Here is an 18,639-nt window from a genome sequence, read left to right as displayed (position 1 = left end):
TGTATTCCTGTCTCAGCTCTTATCTTCGGATGTCAAGAGAGGGTCGCAAGTGTATTCACAACACCCATGTTAGCCAAGAAAGAAGAAAAAAAAGACATGATAAGCGTACCTTCCTAGTACACATAGATATTGTAATATATATTTAGAAGTAAGGGACCAAATCAATAAATAACACATAATTCCTCGCAGAGACCCATGAAATATGAATTATATATATATATATATATATATATATATTATATATATATATATATATATATATATATATATATATATATATATATATATATATATATATATATATATATATATATATATATATATATATTACTTAAAAACGACTATATGGTACTGAGTTTACTCTGGTAGTTGCTTCGTTTTCCTATAAGCTAGTGGATTATTGTGAACACGAATCACAAACGCTTATAAATAGAACCTTTGGCATCGACACGGTTTTTGTCCCGCATATACACATGCTGCTTCTCAATCGATCTTCGATACATCAACGAAATTACTAATCGTTATATTTCTAATTGAATAGTTCTTCGCCTTCCTTAAAGGAAAACTGACCATGGTTGTGGGTTCGGTGGCATCAGGGAAAACAGCCTTACTCTTAGCTATTCTCGGAGAATTGGAACCACTCGCAGGATCTGTGAGCTTCTCGACGTAAGTGATTCTATTCTGTCTGGTTGGATTTGTACGCTTTCTAGGATTTTACTTGGTATTAAATATCTAATTTATCGATATTGTCAATAAAATAATTACTCACTGCGTTGTGTACTGGACTTTTCCTTAATGTGAAACAGTAGCAGACTACATACAGGTGAAAGTTGAGATGTTCGTCACGGTGGTCATTCGTTACAGTGCTAAGTGACGTCACCTTTGTGACGTCAGAGAAATGTACTGAACAAATCTCTGACGTCCAGACAAAATATCCTAAAACCCACTACGTCACGACCACGACTCTTTAATCTAATCATCATTTTGTGGCATATATGTCTAGTATATCAACATGAATCCTTTATACATTATAGATCTAGGTTTGTAGATTCAGTACACGCATAGTTGGATGATGTGTGGGTTTTGGAGGTTTCTGTTGTTATGTTTTTTGGTCTATGAAGCAGTTGTCAAGAAGGGTTGTGGGGTAGGGGGGGGGGGTCGGTGAGGGGTTAAGCGCTAGGGCAGTCATCAAGGTTTCACTTTCATACATGACTAAAGCGATATTCAGTCTCCTTGTCTCTGCAAGCTTATAGCAATTACATACGCCACAATTTATCCAACAGGCATCACCATACAAAGGATTGCTTTCATGTTAGAAATCTTTCTATTTCTGCAGGATTCACCCTAAGCTAGCTTATTCCTCCCAAACCCCTTGGATATTAAACACGAGTCTTAAGGAGAACATTACTATGAATACATACTTCGATTATCAAAGGTTTGTATAAGGTCAACTTTATTAATGGCAAAATGAACATATAAATCATTACATAATCAACGATTTGTATATATTCAACATCATTTATCACACAAGCAGGGTTTATTGGACCTACAATAACACACTTATAGCCTGTCACATAATTCACGTCCTGGACTGATGTTAGGATTAAGAAATTCCGACGCTTAAAAGGAAGGAAAGGCAAACCCAATCATAATCTTATAAGCTTTATGATAAAATAGATCCCAATTATATGAAAGGATCTTGCTAGTTTAAAATGCCATAACGGGATCTTACGTGTACCGTGTGCTACCGTTCTGTCGATATATAAGTGACATGATTGGAGGTAGAATTTATCACTTTCCCTTTGTAGAAGCCGCTCTCTTTAAACAATCCTTGTTAACACCATAGCGTTAGTTATAGACGACCAGAGAATTGGGTTTAATTGTGGGCAAGGAATCTTTTAACAGGGCACAATAAAATTGTAATGTAAGGATCTATGGAAAATAATGTTCAGGGGTGAAACTTTATATTTGTCATTATTAATTAATTTGTCATTATTATTAATTAAATGGAACACGCGATGTTTTTGTAAGGTTGATAGGATGTTGTTTTGTAGATGATGTTGACGTTTCTGGATATTATAATGTAACTTTATGTGTGTTATTATCGTCACAACTCTCTGAGAACAGCACAAATTGAAGTCTTCCTAGATACTATTATTGCTTTATTACGTAGAACTCTTTGACAAGAGAATTTAATTTAGGCGTAGTTTCAAGGAAGGTATTCGTTTGTATAACCCTTTCGAGGGGAATGGTACACACCCGTATACACACCCGACGATGATCACACAGTCAAAGTCTCGATGCAAAGGGACTAGGGTTGAGAGCGGATCAGTCGTTCGGTAGTTTGGTTTTCATGCCCATGTTCTTTCCTGGATGACTTTTCTTAAAAAGTATTGGTTTGTATAACTTTTGAAACTGATGACATTAACTCGGTCGTCCGTATGTACAGGTACGAGAACGTTATCAAGGCCACAGCCCTGGAGGATGATCTGATCCTGTTCCCGGCAGGGGATCAAACTGAGATCGGTGAGCAAGGGATTAACCTGAGTGGAGGACAAAAGCATCGGGTTAGCTTAGCCAGAGTACTTTACAGTGACTGTGACATCATCATACTGGTGAGACACACTCCTAAATACTTTCGAATTTTTCATGAACAAATAAACACCCATGACAATAAATTGTTGAGTTGTTTCGTCACAAAAAATTATACCTCCAATTACACGGATCGAGGGAATGGTTGGAACGTACCACGTGACGTGACTCGCTCAGTTCATGAAGCTATTGAATGTACGATTTCCATGACTTAACAAACCATCGAATACGTCTGAAATTCTGTGCCACTGTCCATTCTAACTCTTCTTGGCGGAATCTTTTCACTTGTAAATTTGGTTTCATTGACTGTTATACTGTAGACGTCTGCAAATGTTAATTATGATAAAAAGAAGATAGATCTGTACATGAATCGTGTGTTAATGACTCAAAGGTAGGCATATACTAACTGTAGTTGCAGAAGTTGAAAAGCTGTATAGGTAACCGTTTTTTTTAGCGTTCACCCCAATGGTGACCTTTGACACGGTCAGTACCATTGTAAATTGTCTTTGTATAGCGAAAGTTTGTTGATTTTCAGACTTTGAGGTTGCTTATATGTTCATTGCATTGGATATTTGAGTTGTTATTGTTGTTGACCAATGTTTGTGTGTTAGAAGGTTCTGGACAAGATTAAACAAGTTATTCATATTTCATTGTTTATGTTATGTTTGCGAGCTTGTCTATTCTCTAACGACATATGTTTCTCACAAATTGAAACACACGTCTGAGACGCAACGCCGAATATGACCTTTGTTGACGTGAATCAACATAATCTTTCAATCTTCTCATCTAGAAATGTCCAAAATAAAGATCAAATATTTGTTGCGTAACGCACGCTCTATTATTAGATAGCCTAGTGTTATAGCCTACCGTTGTAATTCATATGTTAGTCGTTCCAACATGGTTCCTTTTTGACAGGATGATCCATTATCGGCTCTGGATGCTCACGTCGCTTCTTACGTATTCCAACATAGCATCTTGGATCTACTCATGCGTGGAGGGAACAAAACTGTTGTCTTGGTTACCAACCAACTGCAATTTTTATCGCATGCAGATCAGGTGCTGTATTAAGCAAGTTTACTCGTGCTAAATGATAACCTGTGGTTATAGCCTATACTAATTTAGTTAGTTTTATGTTTGAACCATACGGATTTTAGTGTACGACATAGTGACAACATGAACCTCTATCGGTTGTCGATGTTGACGTCGGGTGTTACCCTATGTTTTTTCAAGTGTTATCTTATCTTTACTCAAGATAGTGGAGGAAATTGCTGTATTGGTTACCGATCAACTGCGAATGGTATAAGACCCATAGTGAACACCACTATATTTAGATGCTATTAAACGTTATGTGAATGTCTTTTCGGAGGGCCAGTTGTTAATGTCTTTCCAAGATGCATTATAGAAATGAATATATGATTATATTCTGCTGTCTCTTTGATATGAATGGGCAGATAATCTTGCTTGAAGATGGCCATATATCCGCTACTGGCACACCGGAAGAGATGCATGACTTGAAAGTATGGGATGGCTTGAAAGTATGGGATGGCTTGAAGTCCTGGCAGCCGCATAGATACGACAAAGATAAACCCAGATTACCTGTATCAGAGAGTCTGTCGACGGAAAGGAAAACGTTAAAAATGCACGTGAAACAGTCGGAAAGAATAAAAGAGGCCTACAACGAATTTGAAAAAGCAGCAGTTGAGAATAAACTATTGGGCAAGGCAAACGGTAATTGTAGGGTTCTTTCTTTCAAATGACATTGCTGGGTTGGTCGGGAACAGCGAGGAGTTTTTAGTTGTAATAACTACCTACTTTAAAAAGTGCTTCAGTTTAAACTCACTGATTTTACTGATGAAACTGTTGCTAACTTTAAAGAAAAGAAAAGTTGCTGATAATAATCTTTCCAAATGGCTTTGGAAGGTTCACATTAGCAAAATAGTTTTTTTTTTTTTTTAAAGAAAAAATAAAACAAAAACTTTTGATAGAATGTGACGTCCTCGGTAGGCTATGCATAACCTGTTCAAGAACATATTTTTAAATCTTCATTCTTGTCAACTTTACTTTCCACAGACAAAGAAAAAGCGAGATTAATTGAAAAAGAAGACGAAGAACGAATTGATGTACGACTGTATTTATTCTATTTAAGTCAGTTTAATTCCAGTGTACTTATTGCGTTAGGAATCAGCATCATAGGGTTTGTAGTCTGTACCGTCGTGTTTGAATTTTGGCTCTCTGCTTGGACTTCTCATTCAGCGGATAAAAATACGGTAAGGACAGAATGAAACTTCCCTGATTGATGGGAGCTATATTGTGAGATGCGATTGAAGAATAGTTTGCATATGTCAATGTGTCATAGTTCGAGAGTCTGACGTAATATGACGTATTGTGACGTATTAATTGAATGTGTCAGTTGGAGAGACTAATTACTTGCTACAGTTTATTTTTAAATAGCGTAATAATAAATCAAATAATTATAAATATCATCATCATAATGACAATCAAAGTACATTATCATCATCATCATCGTCATCGTCATCGTCATCGTCATCGTCATCGTCATCGTCATCGTCATCGTCATCGTCATCGTCATCGTCATCGTCATCATCATCATCATCATCATCATCATCATCATCATCATCATCATCATCATCATCATCATCATCATCATCATCATCATCATCATCATCATCATCATCATCATCATCATCATCATCATCATCATCATCATCATCATCATCATCATCATCATCATCATCATCATCATCATCATCATCATCATCATCATCATCATCATCATCATCATCATCATCATCATCATCATCATCATCATCATCATCATCATCATCATCATCATCATCATCATCATCATCATCATCATCATCATCATCATCATCATCATCATCATCATCATCATCATCATCATCATCATCATCATCATCATCATCATCATCATCATCATCATCATCATCATCATCATCATCATCAACATCGTCGTCGTCGTCATGATGATCATGATCATGATGATCGTGATCGTGATCGTGATCGTCGTCGTCATCGTCGTCGTCATCGTCGTCGTCATCGTCGTCGTCGTCGTCGTCATCATCATCAACATCATCATCACCATCATCATCATCATCATCATTACATCATCATCATCAGTGGAATAGAACACAAGTCGAAACATTACAGAGTACAAATGGCTTAACCACTTCTCTGTCTTAAACTGCAATTGAGAACATTTGTACCGGACAGATGAGTGTAGTCTGTTAGTCTAAAAGTAGATAAAAGTGGGTAAAAACTAAGAAAATTGTGGGTAGGTAATTACCATTTACCTCTCGTGAAATAATACGGAACTGACTGCAAACGTAACACAACAATATACTTAGTGGAAGATATTTTTATATTTCGTGAGAGAACAAAAAAACGTACATGGTGAGGTGAATTTTTTTTTTTCGTTATCATCAAGTCACGTTTCCAGTCACGTTTTCATAGCATAGCTGAGTATGATAGAGAGGGCGTTTCGCTGTTCTTTTTGTTGTTGTTCAACGCACAGGACAACCTATCAACACACTACTACCTAACTGTATACGCCATTCTCTTTGTCTGCACCACTGTATTCAACTTCTGCCGTCGAGGTATTCTTACATATGGAGTTTGGCGTTCTTCGTGTAGACTATTTACAGCCTTGCTCGAGAACATCAATCGTGTTCCTTTAAGGTAAATGATTCGATTCAATACAGTTTTATATTGTACGTGACCATAAGTGACTATAAGTTCCATAAGTGACCCTTAGTGACCATAAATTCTAATTTTGAAAACATTCCATCTATTAAGCATCATCATTATTCTGCGACAATTCTTTTCCTTTTTGTCAATTTAAAGTCTCCATTTTCTGTCTTGTTTTTTACAGGTTTTTTGACGTCACGCCTAAGGGTAGAATCCTAAATCGGTTTACACAAGACGTAGCCATTGTAGACTTGGTAAAAGTTACATTTGACTTGCCTATCGCCTGTTGTTTCTTTCATATGTGCCAAATTGGCAAACTTTAAACCAGTGTGAAGGTACATTCTAACAAGATTTACCCAGACGCAGTTTTAATCACCAAATGAGCTGTCAAGTATGTATTTATGTATATTAGATCCTCCTGCAAGCAGGAACTCGCGAAGAAGCCATCATTGGCTTATCAAAGCCACAAGCTGATCCAAATCGTATTCTTCTGCTGTAGGATGGTTTAAAGTGTCCTGATGAATTAAGACCAAAAGAGCACAAAAAACCCGTAAACAATCTCGAAAAGAAACCAAGCACAGCCACAAAAAACTCTTATCCCCACCTCACCCATACATGTAATAATAGTTATAGAAATGACATGTTTTGCTGTTTCTCGACAGATGCTCCATTTTGTCTTATCGTTCTTTCTGGGGGTGTCATGCTTACTGAGCGTGATCTTCGTTATCAACATCATCATTTCACCTTTGACCCTGATTCTCTTTGCTACCTACGTCACTCTCTACATTGCCACTTACGTTTCAGTTATTAATACCACAAGGTAAGGAAGGAATCAACATTATTGAAAATATCTTACCCTCCCCTCCCCCCCCCCCAGGCCCCAGGTGAGCAATGCAGATAAAAGTGAGAATGGGTAAAAAAAAGCCCAAACACTGATTTTTGATTAAGGGATTGGGTTAAACGGATCATGCACCCAAGTATATGTATTAATCCGTTAAGTGTAGTGAAAGGGGAGTGAAGAGATGGAGCAAGATTGACTAAAATGGGTATTTTTAAGGTGGGATAAATGGAAATACAACCATAATTGCGAGGAGTATTCAGGATCACACATAAACATAATTTATTTAAAATTTAGATTCGTGTTAGTTAATCTTTATAGTATTGTCTTCGATAGACACAGATGTAAAACATATCGTCTTTTAAATGTATTCATAGCTGGTACAGTAACTATACCGTTCATGTCCTGTAACACAGGTTACACATGTTACGAAGACAAAGTAGTAATTACTGATTGCACTGTTGTTGGACATGAACAGTAGTTGCTGTACCAACAATTTAGTGCGAGTTCATTAATACGCGATTCTAAAATGAAGTCGTATCTAGTCGTTTCATGCTATAAGTATCTGGCCTATAGGGATAGACTCGAACATGGCCTTTCTTCGTTCTCGGCATGACGAATTGGCGTAATCTAAAGAGAGTTGTGAACTGGAATGAAGCGGTACCGTACCTCCTATACTTCATCTCGTAGGCATTCTCATCTTCATAGACTCCTTGTCCAGTCGCGCAGTTCTTTGTCTTACATGGGGACACGATAAAAGCTTTGCAGTTGTTACAGTGCCACCTGTAACACATGTTACCGTGTTACGAACACAAAGTAGTAATTACTGATGCACGGTTGTGATACATGAGCAGTAGTTGCTGTACCAGCTATGGGTATATCGGCTGATTCAAGATTAAACCATTTCAACTATTCCATTTCTCGTCTTCTCTTCTTGTGTTAACAGAGATGTTACCCGTTTGGAAAGTCAGAGTATATCTCCTATCATATCCTTGATCTCCGAAACTCTGGTCGGAATCGACAGTGTTCGTGCATACAGGTGATAGCCGAGAAAGAAAAAATAAATAAATATCGCCTATGTTTGGAGCATTTGGAATGACCAATAAGAATGCGGGGAATTTCCATCGATGACAATGTATACAGAATAAGTGTTGTCAATCTGTGTCCTACTTAAATGTGTTTCATAGGGCGTTGTGGGAGGTTCATTGTGGGAGTTCTGCCATGGAGGGATCATGAGTGTTTTGGGCTGTGATATCATAAGATAGTTTCCAACATCAAATATGAAATAGTACGGGAGTTGGAAAATAGTAACAACACAAACGTTCAGATGCCATATTACTCTTAAAAGCAGAATTGATACTCCTTGGACCGTCAAATAAGTGGTCAGTCTTGCTAATGACATAACTTAATGTAACTAAATGAACTCCTCATAAAAGACAAACATACAGCTAAGAAAGCTATACTAATAACATGATAATGACTTGTATGTTAGCTGTTGCTGTTCCTTGTCCTTTCAGAATGAGGTCAGCAGTTTATGTTTCTTTAATGGAGAAAATCGATCATACCATGCTCGTATCATTCTTCCAGCGAACTCTGAATCGCTGGGTTATGTTCAACTTGGTAAGTAAAGCCTGAAACAAAACAAAAATACTAACCCATAGCTTGATATGTGTGATAAACACACCGTGTACGACGGAACCATTGCATATGCCATCGCATTACGAGAACATAAGTTTATCAATGTGCATACAATTTTTCATTTCGCATAGATGTCGTTCTCGAAACAGCATGCAACGCGAATGAATAGATCAGTTTTCTCAAACTGCGAAACGCCACAAAATGTTACAAAAATATTTCTTTCATTACATTGTACGTATTCATAACCTTTTGAAGAAATTTGATATCACTCAACAGACAATTTTTGTTGCTTTGGAACAGTTAGTATTAATTTTCAACCCTTACTGATCTAAGATTTTGCGTGAGATTGTGCCATTTACAACTTGTATTACTTAAAAGTGTCGCACTATTTCAATGCATTGCAGTGTTTTAACAAACAAATCGTCGTACAACGACTATGTGCAGGAGCTTTCTTCATTGGTTGCTATACTCTTTGATTCTTTTTTAAGTCTTTGCTTTCAACACTCTCGTTGCTCGCGGTAGCTCTTTCAACGATCGTGGCAGCCAGTTACTTCGGGTTGTCTTCAAGCTTGGTTGGTCTGGCGTTATCGTCTGCTCTCGATGTAAGTATATAAAGTCTGATGCAATATAACAGCAAACGGGACTCTTTCCCTTCCCTTGAAATATGGACCAGATATAACCTGTCTTCAATAATCCAGATAACCCAAACCGGCGACGAAAGTCTCAATTTCGAAGTTGATATATTAATATGTCACTTTCGGTACAATGTGTTATCTTCCACTGATATATTGGTTAGGTACGTGGTGCATGTATCAGGTAAAGGTATGAACTTGTAAAGGATAGACAATCACGAATAGCTTTGGTTTACAATAGTTTCATAACTGCAGCTTCAAATTGAGGCGGATTTTCACCGTTTGCAGAGACCCGTATTTTCGGGACGTTGGTTTTTGGGGTCTGGGGGACTAGTGGGCCTACGCCCCCCCCCCATTTGGACTGTTGTAGAACTTGACGTCTGGTTTGTCGTGGGGGTTGGGGTGGGGAGATGATTGTGTTGCTGAGAGGTTAGTTTCTCTCGGGATCGGTTTTTTGGTTGTTACTGCCGTTTTTGGCATTGACTTTGTTGGGTTCCGTTGGGCCGATCACGTGAAAAGCACTAAATACTAACTGTACTGGCCAAATATCTTGATAAATAGCCAGCCGGAACTGTCACGAATAACCTGATCAATGTAAATGTCTCTCTGTCTACAGATCTCATCAGTTGTGATGAGCTCGATGATATGCTTTTTACTAATGGAAACATCTTTCGATGCTGTACAAAGAATCCATACATACTCGTGTATACCACCTGAAGATCTCTCAGGTAAGCTATTTACGAGGCGATCAGATCTCGTCAAAGAATATGCAGGCTGTAAAACAAAGACAACCAATCAGGTGAAGTCTGGTACAGTCATGCAAAACGGTTGGGTTTATTTTAAATATAGTATGATTTCTCAGCACTGTATAAAGGTACGGACTCACCAGCCGCGCAATCGAACAATGTCCGAGAGCACTTTAGAATCCACTATAGCAGCCACAATTACCTCCAACCAAATCCGCAATTTGATTTACCCTTCCAATCCTACAATACGCATGTATGTGTGTGTGTATGTTTGTATGTGTGCATGTATGTATGTATGTATGTATGTATGTATGTATGTATGTATGTATGTATGTATGTATGTATGCATGGATGTATTCAGAAGTGAGCCATACATTAACAACATGTCAATTTGGAATGGAAGTCAGGGATCCCTCACTTTTTATAGCTAGTACATCATCTACTGCATCTTTGTCCTACGGTTATAATTGTTATCCAAACGTTTACATTCGTCACATCTATAAAGGTGTTGAAGTTAATGACTATTAAATGTATGCGTTTGAATGGCTCGCAGCTTGGTACATGGTGTAAATCACGTATAGATTTAGGTTATGAATGAACGTGCAACAGCTCCACATATCTTTGTCACAACATGGCCTGGTTCCAGGCTAGCTTGTTACAGTATTAGCCTTTTACAATCATCATCGCAAGTATATTAACCATTAAAATGCGTTTTATTATTAAACTGAACATTCATCACAGAGAGGAATATTAACTGACTTGTTTATTTTGCTTCTAGTAATAATAATAATCATATTAATAATCAGGTAGTTATTTATTCTAGTATTATTCGCTATAATGTAAATAATGTAATAACTATCCCAATTCTTGCCTATACAGGCTACAGACAATTAACTCCTTTTCCATCTGTTATAAAGTTGAAATATTATATCACAAGTATGCCCCTTAGTCTCTACAAACTTCCAAAAGTTGAGATATTTCACAATTGTACTTGCCTTAGGGATTCTTCAGCCGCAATAATATATCTTTGAAAACCTCGCGGGGTTGCAAATAAACTTCCCCGTGATGTGTCACACGCTGCGAGCCCAAGTTTTTTTCCAACGTCCTGTGGTTTAACTTATACACAACCAAGGAATTTCCTCCCATACATAGGTTATTTTGGAATGTTTTCACAATCCTGATAATATTTTGCTTTATTTTACAGCGATATTAATCAGCAGTGTTTATTACTATTTTACATAACTATATGTGACGATAGACCAGAGAGAGTCATCCTGGCTGGCGAACTGAGTAATGTCACCTGTTAATTCCAGAACAACGTTTTAACCAATGAAACAGCATTTTACATAATGTACTTTATTTTCTAATTTCTGTATCAACAGGAAAGGAACCGCCTGCAAACTGGCCTAATGAAGGTCGCATCGTTGTCGAGAATTTGACAGTGAAATATGCAGTACACCTGAATCCAAGTATCAGGGACGTGTCCTTCGAAATACAGCCCAAACAGAAGGTAAGAATCAACAATGACGAGATGCATGGAATTATAGTCTAGCGCCACTGTATTCCGTTTATACATTGGATTTGTATCTTATGTAAGTATACGTGTTCTTTCGTTTTTCCAGAATTGTGAATTGCTAAGGAACAAATGGAACTGTCCGAGAGGCCAGGCTAGAAAGCTGGTTTCAGTAAATAGTCTCACCAAATCCTGTTTGAGAGACAAAATTTGTGAATTTCTTCAAAAGATCAATTTGAACGTTCGTAGGTAGGTCCTTGTGGAGTATAAGAAGAGAAATCCTAAACCCTCACGGCCAAAACGACCCCACAAAAAACAGAAACACACCATGAAGCAAATCCACCTTCGACTGGCCGATCCGCCGGCAGGCTAAGCAACGCCACACCCCAGGCAGCACCAACGCACCCTAGATTAAAACTGAATAAAAATAGAGCTTTTTATTGTTGCTTTTTTATGTCATGTTTTTAGATCGGTATCTGTGGTCGGACCGGAAGCGGCAAGTCTACGCTCATACTCAGCTTTCTAAGACTATTGTTGCAAACAAAAGGTTTGTCACCATAGAAACTGATATATTTTGTTTTTGGTAATTGGTAATTTTCTTTCTTTGAAGTAGATGTGACTCTACTCATGTTGATAAGATGCTGTTGTCAGATGTCATTGCACTTCCATTGTTATTCTGTCATATGATGTTTTTACTTGTCACAATCTTTGATTATGAAAAAGGTTATTGCCATATACTCCCATATAGTCATTATATTGTTTTACCTCCATTTTTAAGTTGTAACTCTAGGCATGGGACCCATGACATGTAGTGCCGTCTGGGTTCAGCTGGTTGGGTTATGTAAAGAAGTATACATTCGAGGAAATGATGGCTTGCATTGTACCCGTGGTATATACACTGCATGAGTTATTTAAAATGCAAACAACATCTATCACCCTGTGTTCTTACAAAGCTGCATGGGTGGGCGGCAAGTTTACGATAATGGAAATAAGTCAATATTTCCTTTTTCATAATTAATTTGTCAGGTCGAATTACCATTGATGGGATAAATATTGGAACCATCCCTGCCAGACGACTAAGGAGGTGTATATCTATCATACCACAAGACCCGAGCATATTTAGTGGTTCAATCAGGTATACCCTTCTTTGGAAATATCCAAAGATACCTACATAAGTCCGTGTATTTATCATATATGAGAGGATATCCCAACATGTTTTGTTATTTAGTTTCTTACAACGGCGTTCGTCATAGCTTTCCTTGTTATTTTGGCGTTCGAAGAACCAACTGAAGTGGCAGAACAAGAGACGGTGACAGTTTTGGTTCCGCTGGACGGGTCACATTAAAAAACAAAAACAAGTAGGCCTATTATATAAGGCAAGGTTTAAGCGAGGGAAGGGTTGATATTATTGTGTATACAGATTAACAATTGGGGGGGGAGGGGGGGAAGTAAACTAAAACAAAAGCATTCGAGGTTTGATCAAGAGCTTACGCCCTGAAACAAAAAATTGAAAAGAAAAGAATACAAACAGAAGAAAGACAATAGACATAAGTCAATTAAATAAGAAGCACCGATTGCAAAAACCCATCCTTAAGCTGACAATACCAATGCCCCAGTTTTTGCCCCTCCCCCTCCCTCCCCCCTCAATAAAATACATACACAGAGATAACCGTTATGATAATGTTGTAGAGATGATGGTTTATTAAGTAGTGTTTATACTTTTTATTTTATTTTAATATCTTTTATTTTAATATCTTTCAAAACAGGGACACGATAGACATCAGCAGGAGAGTAAGAGATGATGTTATCTGGGACGCTCTCGAAAAAGTGAAACTAAAAACCAAAATATCCAATCTACCGGACGGGCTAGGTACGTTACTTTATTAACACGAATTGAAATCAGTTTTATAAAAAAGAAGAGTCATTGTATCCTGTCGAAGTAGAGATGTATACAATTGTCAGAAAAGGAAGCGTACAAAATACGGATGACAGAATTACTTATACCTTTTGGTTTTTACACTAACAGCCCAATAATACACCTAAATATGGTATTATACCCTCGTCGATATGTCGTTTTATGTTCCCTGTCCAGTTGCCATGATTTGGTACTTCAGGGGAGAAGCTGCCATCAGGTGGTAGGAGCCGGGTGGGGGGTTCGGGCAGTGGGGGCACATGCCCCACTTTTTCCACAATACCAAATGTGCCCTGCTGGCAAATAAAATGTGCCCCTTTGATGAAGAACTGTCTTTTGGATATCTTAATCCTTTGTGAATTTTAATATTTTATTTTAATTATTTATTTTTAGTCTGTACATGCTATTTTTACAATGGCATCCCATATCTTTTTATAGCCCCCCACCTTTTTGGAAGCTTCCTACCCCCTGGATGTAATCATGTTGTTTGATTATTTCAGACAAAATCATATTCAACATATTTTAGCTGTCACTCGAACTGATCTTCTTCAATATATATGCTACATGGTCTAAATCTTTCACTTAGGATTTTTTTGATTTCGTAGGATCTCATAAGATCCGAAAATGATGTGAATTCATATAACACAAGAGTAATCGCCATTTTGAAACATTGTGCGTCTGATATTGTTCGGCATGTTTTAGGTTTGAACTTAAATTGTAACGATTTTGTGCTATACCACTCTATACTATATATAGATTCCTACACAACCGCGGAAGGCTCCTGCTTTAGTATGGGAGAGAAACAGCTAATATGCATCGCAAGAGCAATAGTGAGACGTTCTAGAATTGTACTAATGGACGAGCCTACGGCCTCGATTGATCTCGAAACGGTAAGGCATATGAAACACATTATTATGATGATGATGATGATGATGATGATGATGATGATGACGACGACGACGACGACGACGACGACGACGACGACGATGACGACGACGACGATGACGACGACGACGACGATGACGACGACCACGACGACGATGATGATGATGACGACCACGACCACGACGACCACGACCACGATTATTATAATCGGTTTGGTATACCTCAAATGAGAGAACTATTATCATTATTTTATTTTATAAAAAACTGATAATCCAATGTTCGATTTTACGGCATGAATGGGACATCCCTATGAATAATGGGTATCTGCACCCGACATGTACTCGGAAACGAGCCGGTGTTTTACCCTGACGTCACAGATCCTGACATTTCCTCTTACTAAACTGTTCAGGAATGAAGACATATACAGGTTCTGACAAAAAACATAAAAATTGTACCAGACTTGGACAAAGCTATTTTCTCGCTCTGGTATATGTCTCCACCTTAATGAGCATAAAGGGCAATGTCATGTTTGGTTTGGTTTAGGCAATCAATTTGATATTGTGAGGGTGCAAAGCAGTGGCGTAGCCAGACTTTTCCATCTGGGGGGGCAAAGGAGGGGGGGCGAAGGGTCTGATTGGTGGGGCAGACTAAGCTAGTACAAAAGACATACCAAACAGTTTGCATGACAAACTGTTGCAAATCGGGTATTGTGTCAGCAATGTAGGGTACAGATGGTCACTCTAGTTAGCTGACGTTTTATGTTATTTCCACATAGGTATTATTAACGATAAAACAGATCACTGAAAAAGTCATCGATAATTCTCTTTAAAAATCTGAATAGACTATGCTCTTTCTGTCAGTATTCAAAGATGATCAGCATGATATCTGACTTGCCTGGGAGTGTAACCACCCCCCCCCAATCAACAAAAGATGTGATCATTCCCCATTCGGGCCCTTCTTTTGCACTGTCTAGGGCTCACTCAAACAGTCTAGCGAAGGTTCATTCGCCTATTCTGATGACTGTCTGCGAACTTATCGACGAATTTGTCCAAATTGATCCCCCGGACAGTTCCCTCTCGGTCGCGTAGGCGTAGCAAAACTTGTAAGTTTCAGTCAAAATGCAAATTGTTTCTAAATACTGTGATATTCATTCTGCCATACACGTCACTCACGTGTGAATCATTTCGGAACACAATCCAGGGATCAGGGATAACCATGTGAACATAAACTGAACGTAGCCTCCGCTTGTGAGTGCCGCGGAGACCGTTTAATTAAATTGCCAACCCGTTTCCACATTTGACAATACAGAAACAGTGGCGTTTTTTGCGCTGCTGCTTGGGTCAAATTCTTTTTCAAGGCAATGTTCCCATGGAAAGTGATTTCTATTTTGGCCACCCAATTTCGCAGATAGAGAATTAGGTAAACGGTAAAGAATAAAAATTGCATAAAAACCATGGTAATATGCACATAGAACCAGCAACATATTTAGTGTGCATTCAAGTTTTTTTTCTCACTCAACAATTCCATTTGGGGGGGGGGGGAAGTGGGGGCGAGCATTTCAACTGGGGGGCTCCCGCCCCTGCCCCCCCCCCGCTGGCTACGCCACTGGTGCAAAGCATTACCTCACTGACATACACACACACATAAAAGTCCTCAGCGGGCAACCAACGGAACCAACTTATAACCTTCTAGACTGTTTTAAAACATGATAACAATCTCTTTTGTAAAATTCGTCGATAAAAACCGCGTGCTACTGAAGTCAATTACCAAACAACAATTTACAAGGAAGATATAACTTTATGAATTAAATTTTCTGCTCGCTTTCGTTTCGTAGGACGAAAAACTACAAGAAGTTATATCCAACGTTTTCCAAGACGAAACTGTGATAACTGTGGCGGTGAGTAACTCAGAATATATGTATATATGTATGTATTTATGTGTGTACGTATGTATGTATGTATTGTATGTATTTTAGATCCTCCTGCAAGCAGGAACTCGCGAAGAAGCCTCATTGGCTTATCAATGCCGCAAGCTGACCAGAGTCAGTCTCTTAGATTCATATTTAACGTCCATGATTTTGAATTGGTTATTGTCAACAACTCTGTAACTGGACGACATGTATCACATTAATCTTGGAGAGACTCGAACTGGGGACCTTATATGATTGGAAGGCACCTGCGTTAACCACTAAGCTAGCACTCCTTTAATGTATGACATAATGTATGACTTTGTTATGAGGTTTTTCGTTGAAGAATCGATAGGACAACATGATTGGCGTTAACCATTGAGATAACACTCCTTGGGGCTACTGATATGGTAGTAAAAAAAAGATATTGTTGGTGATGGCATTAGAGAATAAACAATGAACGCTATAGCTTCATCATCACACTAGACTTAAGAGACGACTGATGCCTCCTTTAGCTTGAATTTATAATTCTATTTCGGCACTTGGCAACTAAAAGAAATTTAACAGCTTGCTAGTTTTAATACGTGTCTACTCAAGCAACATACAATATTCAGGTATATGTACATTGAAAAATGCTTAGCAGATAGCAGATTGCACATGATGCTTAGCAGATAGCACATGAAAAATTAGCAAATGTATGCCTACTTGCATATATATCGTTAGCGAGATAATAAACATGTAGTTTTGGCTGCACGACTTACAGTGGGTGATTTAATGCAAAGCTTCATAGATGAATCAAAAGATGACAGAAAAGGGCGAAGGAAAATAATCAATTAAAAATCAGATATCAATGTTTTCATTTATTTTCAGCATCGAGTGAAGACTATCATCAATTCAGATAAAATATTAGTTTTGGATAATGGTCGCGTGGTTGAATATGACGATCCCGCAACGTTGCTGGCCAGGAGCGACAGTGTATTTGCATCGTTTGTGCGAGAAACAATCCAAGAATGATTATGAGCAAGGTCATAGATTGGCTGGTTGTGTGCCGCCTTGTCGTAGACAGTGATTGGTTAAGAATGGCCCCGCAGAGAAAAGACAATCGATGATGAAACTTAAGCCCGGGTCACATCTGCGCGATTCAACACGCGATTCAACTCGCAACTAAAATCACGCGAATCAGAAAAGTTGCTTCTGAGAAGTTGCGCTGATTAGGACATTGCTCTATTGCAAATCAACCCAAATCGACGGCGCAACTTTTATTGCGCAACAAATTGATACCCGTGTCTTACTACGCGATTCAACTTTCAATTGTATTGTGAGTTGAATCGCGTGTTGAATCGCGTAGATGTGACCCGGGCTTAAGCAACGCCAACGTATCAAAGCATACATATAGATGGAGACGTTTGCGCTTAAAACTTTACTAATATAACTCAATTTTTTCTTTCCTTCCGCGGTTTGTTTCTTTCCTCTGAAAACTAAACTTCAAAGGACTGAATACAATGGCTTTGATTTGCATGGTAAAACGGTCACATAGCTTGAAAACAACCAACATGGTTTCAATATTCTCTTGAAGTTGAAACACTAGAATATTCAATACGTTAAGAGACGTTTACCGAAATTGTTTTCCAATGATATAAATTGAAGAAGACATTCCTTGATAATTTGTATTTTGAAACTAGGCTTGTTTGGACTACATCACATGTAACTCATACATGTAGTTATCGTTATGCTGCATTAGCTACATTGTACCCAAAGGTGGTGGAAAGGTGAACTCTTCTTGTAAAACGCAAAGACTACTTGCCGCTTAACTTACATCTATAAAAAAAATGAATTGTTCGATAGTTGTGAACACATTGTGACTAACTATAGCAAAATATAGTATGGTAACTGTTACAGCTTAACCTTGCTCATTCCTCGCTCGTGTCACAGTTACCATAGCCACAACTTATGTTCATCACTAGCGACTGTTACCTTAATAATTGGTGAAGGGTGTCTGTTAATACGCAAGTAGTATGTCGCAAACTGCTACGAAACGAATGGGCCTGTTTTTTCCACGATTGGTAGCAATGCGCGCATCATGATGGGAACTGGTTTCGCCTAGACTTCCCACGACGAAAGGTCAACAAGTAATTACTTGCTTCATCTCCAAGGTACATCACCAAAGATTGTTTAGGTGTACATATATATATATATTGGTGTGATTATCTGGATGACTAAAATAACAAGTTATGACTCCTTCTGTTTAACA

General features: G+C 38.2%; 1 protein-coding gene across 1 annotated transcript; it reads left to right on the top strand.

Annotated features, from left to right (window-relative positions):
• The first annotated feature begins 562 nt into the window (after positions 1 to 562).
• LOC139977502 (ATP-binding cassette sub-family C member 8-like) lies at positions 563 to 17,403 on the top strand. Its single transcript, XM_071986856.1, has 20 exons — positions 563 to 666; positions 1,337 to 1,435; positions 2,450 to 2,615; positions 3,508 to 3,648; positions 4,044 to 4,320; positions 4,663 to 4,859; positions 6,146 to 6,309; positions 6,503 to 6,572; positions 6,981 to 7,138; positions 8,103 to 8,195; positions 8,674 to 8,776; positions 9,283 to 9,396; positions 10,043 to 10,154; positions 11,555 to 11,682; positions 12,154 to 12,232; positions 12,712 to 12,820; positions 13,452 to 13,555; positions 14,354 to 14,487; positions 16,317 to 16,379; positions 17,259 to 17,403. Exons 1-20 carry the CDS (start codon positions 572 to 574, stop codon positions 17,400 to 17,402), a joined length of 2,550 nt encoding a protein of 849 aa, XP_071842957.1. The 5' UTR covers positions 563 to 571; the 3' UTR covers position 17,403.
• The last annotated feature ends 1,236 nt before the right edge of the window (positions 17,404 to 18,639 follow it).

Source organism: Apostichopus japonicus, chromosome 12 (genome assembly GCF_037975245.1).
Source record: "Apostichopus japonicus isolate 1M-3 chromosome 12, ASM3797524v1, whole genome shotgun sequence".
NCBI lineage: Eukaryota > Metazoa > Echinodermata > Holothuroidea > Aspidochirotida > Stichopodidae > Apostichopus > Apostichopus japonicus.
The sequence above is the reverse complement of the archived record's forward strand: the minus strand, read 5'-3'. Positions and strand labels throughout refer to the sequence as shown.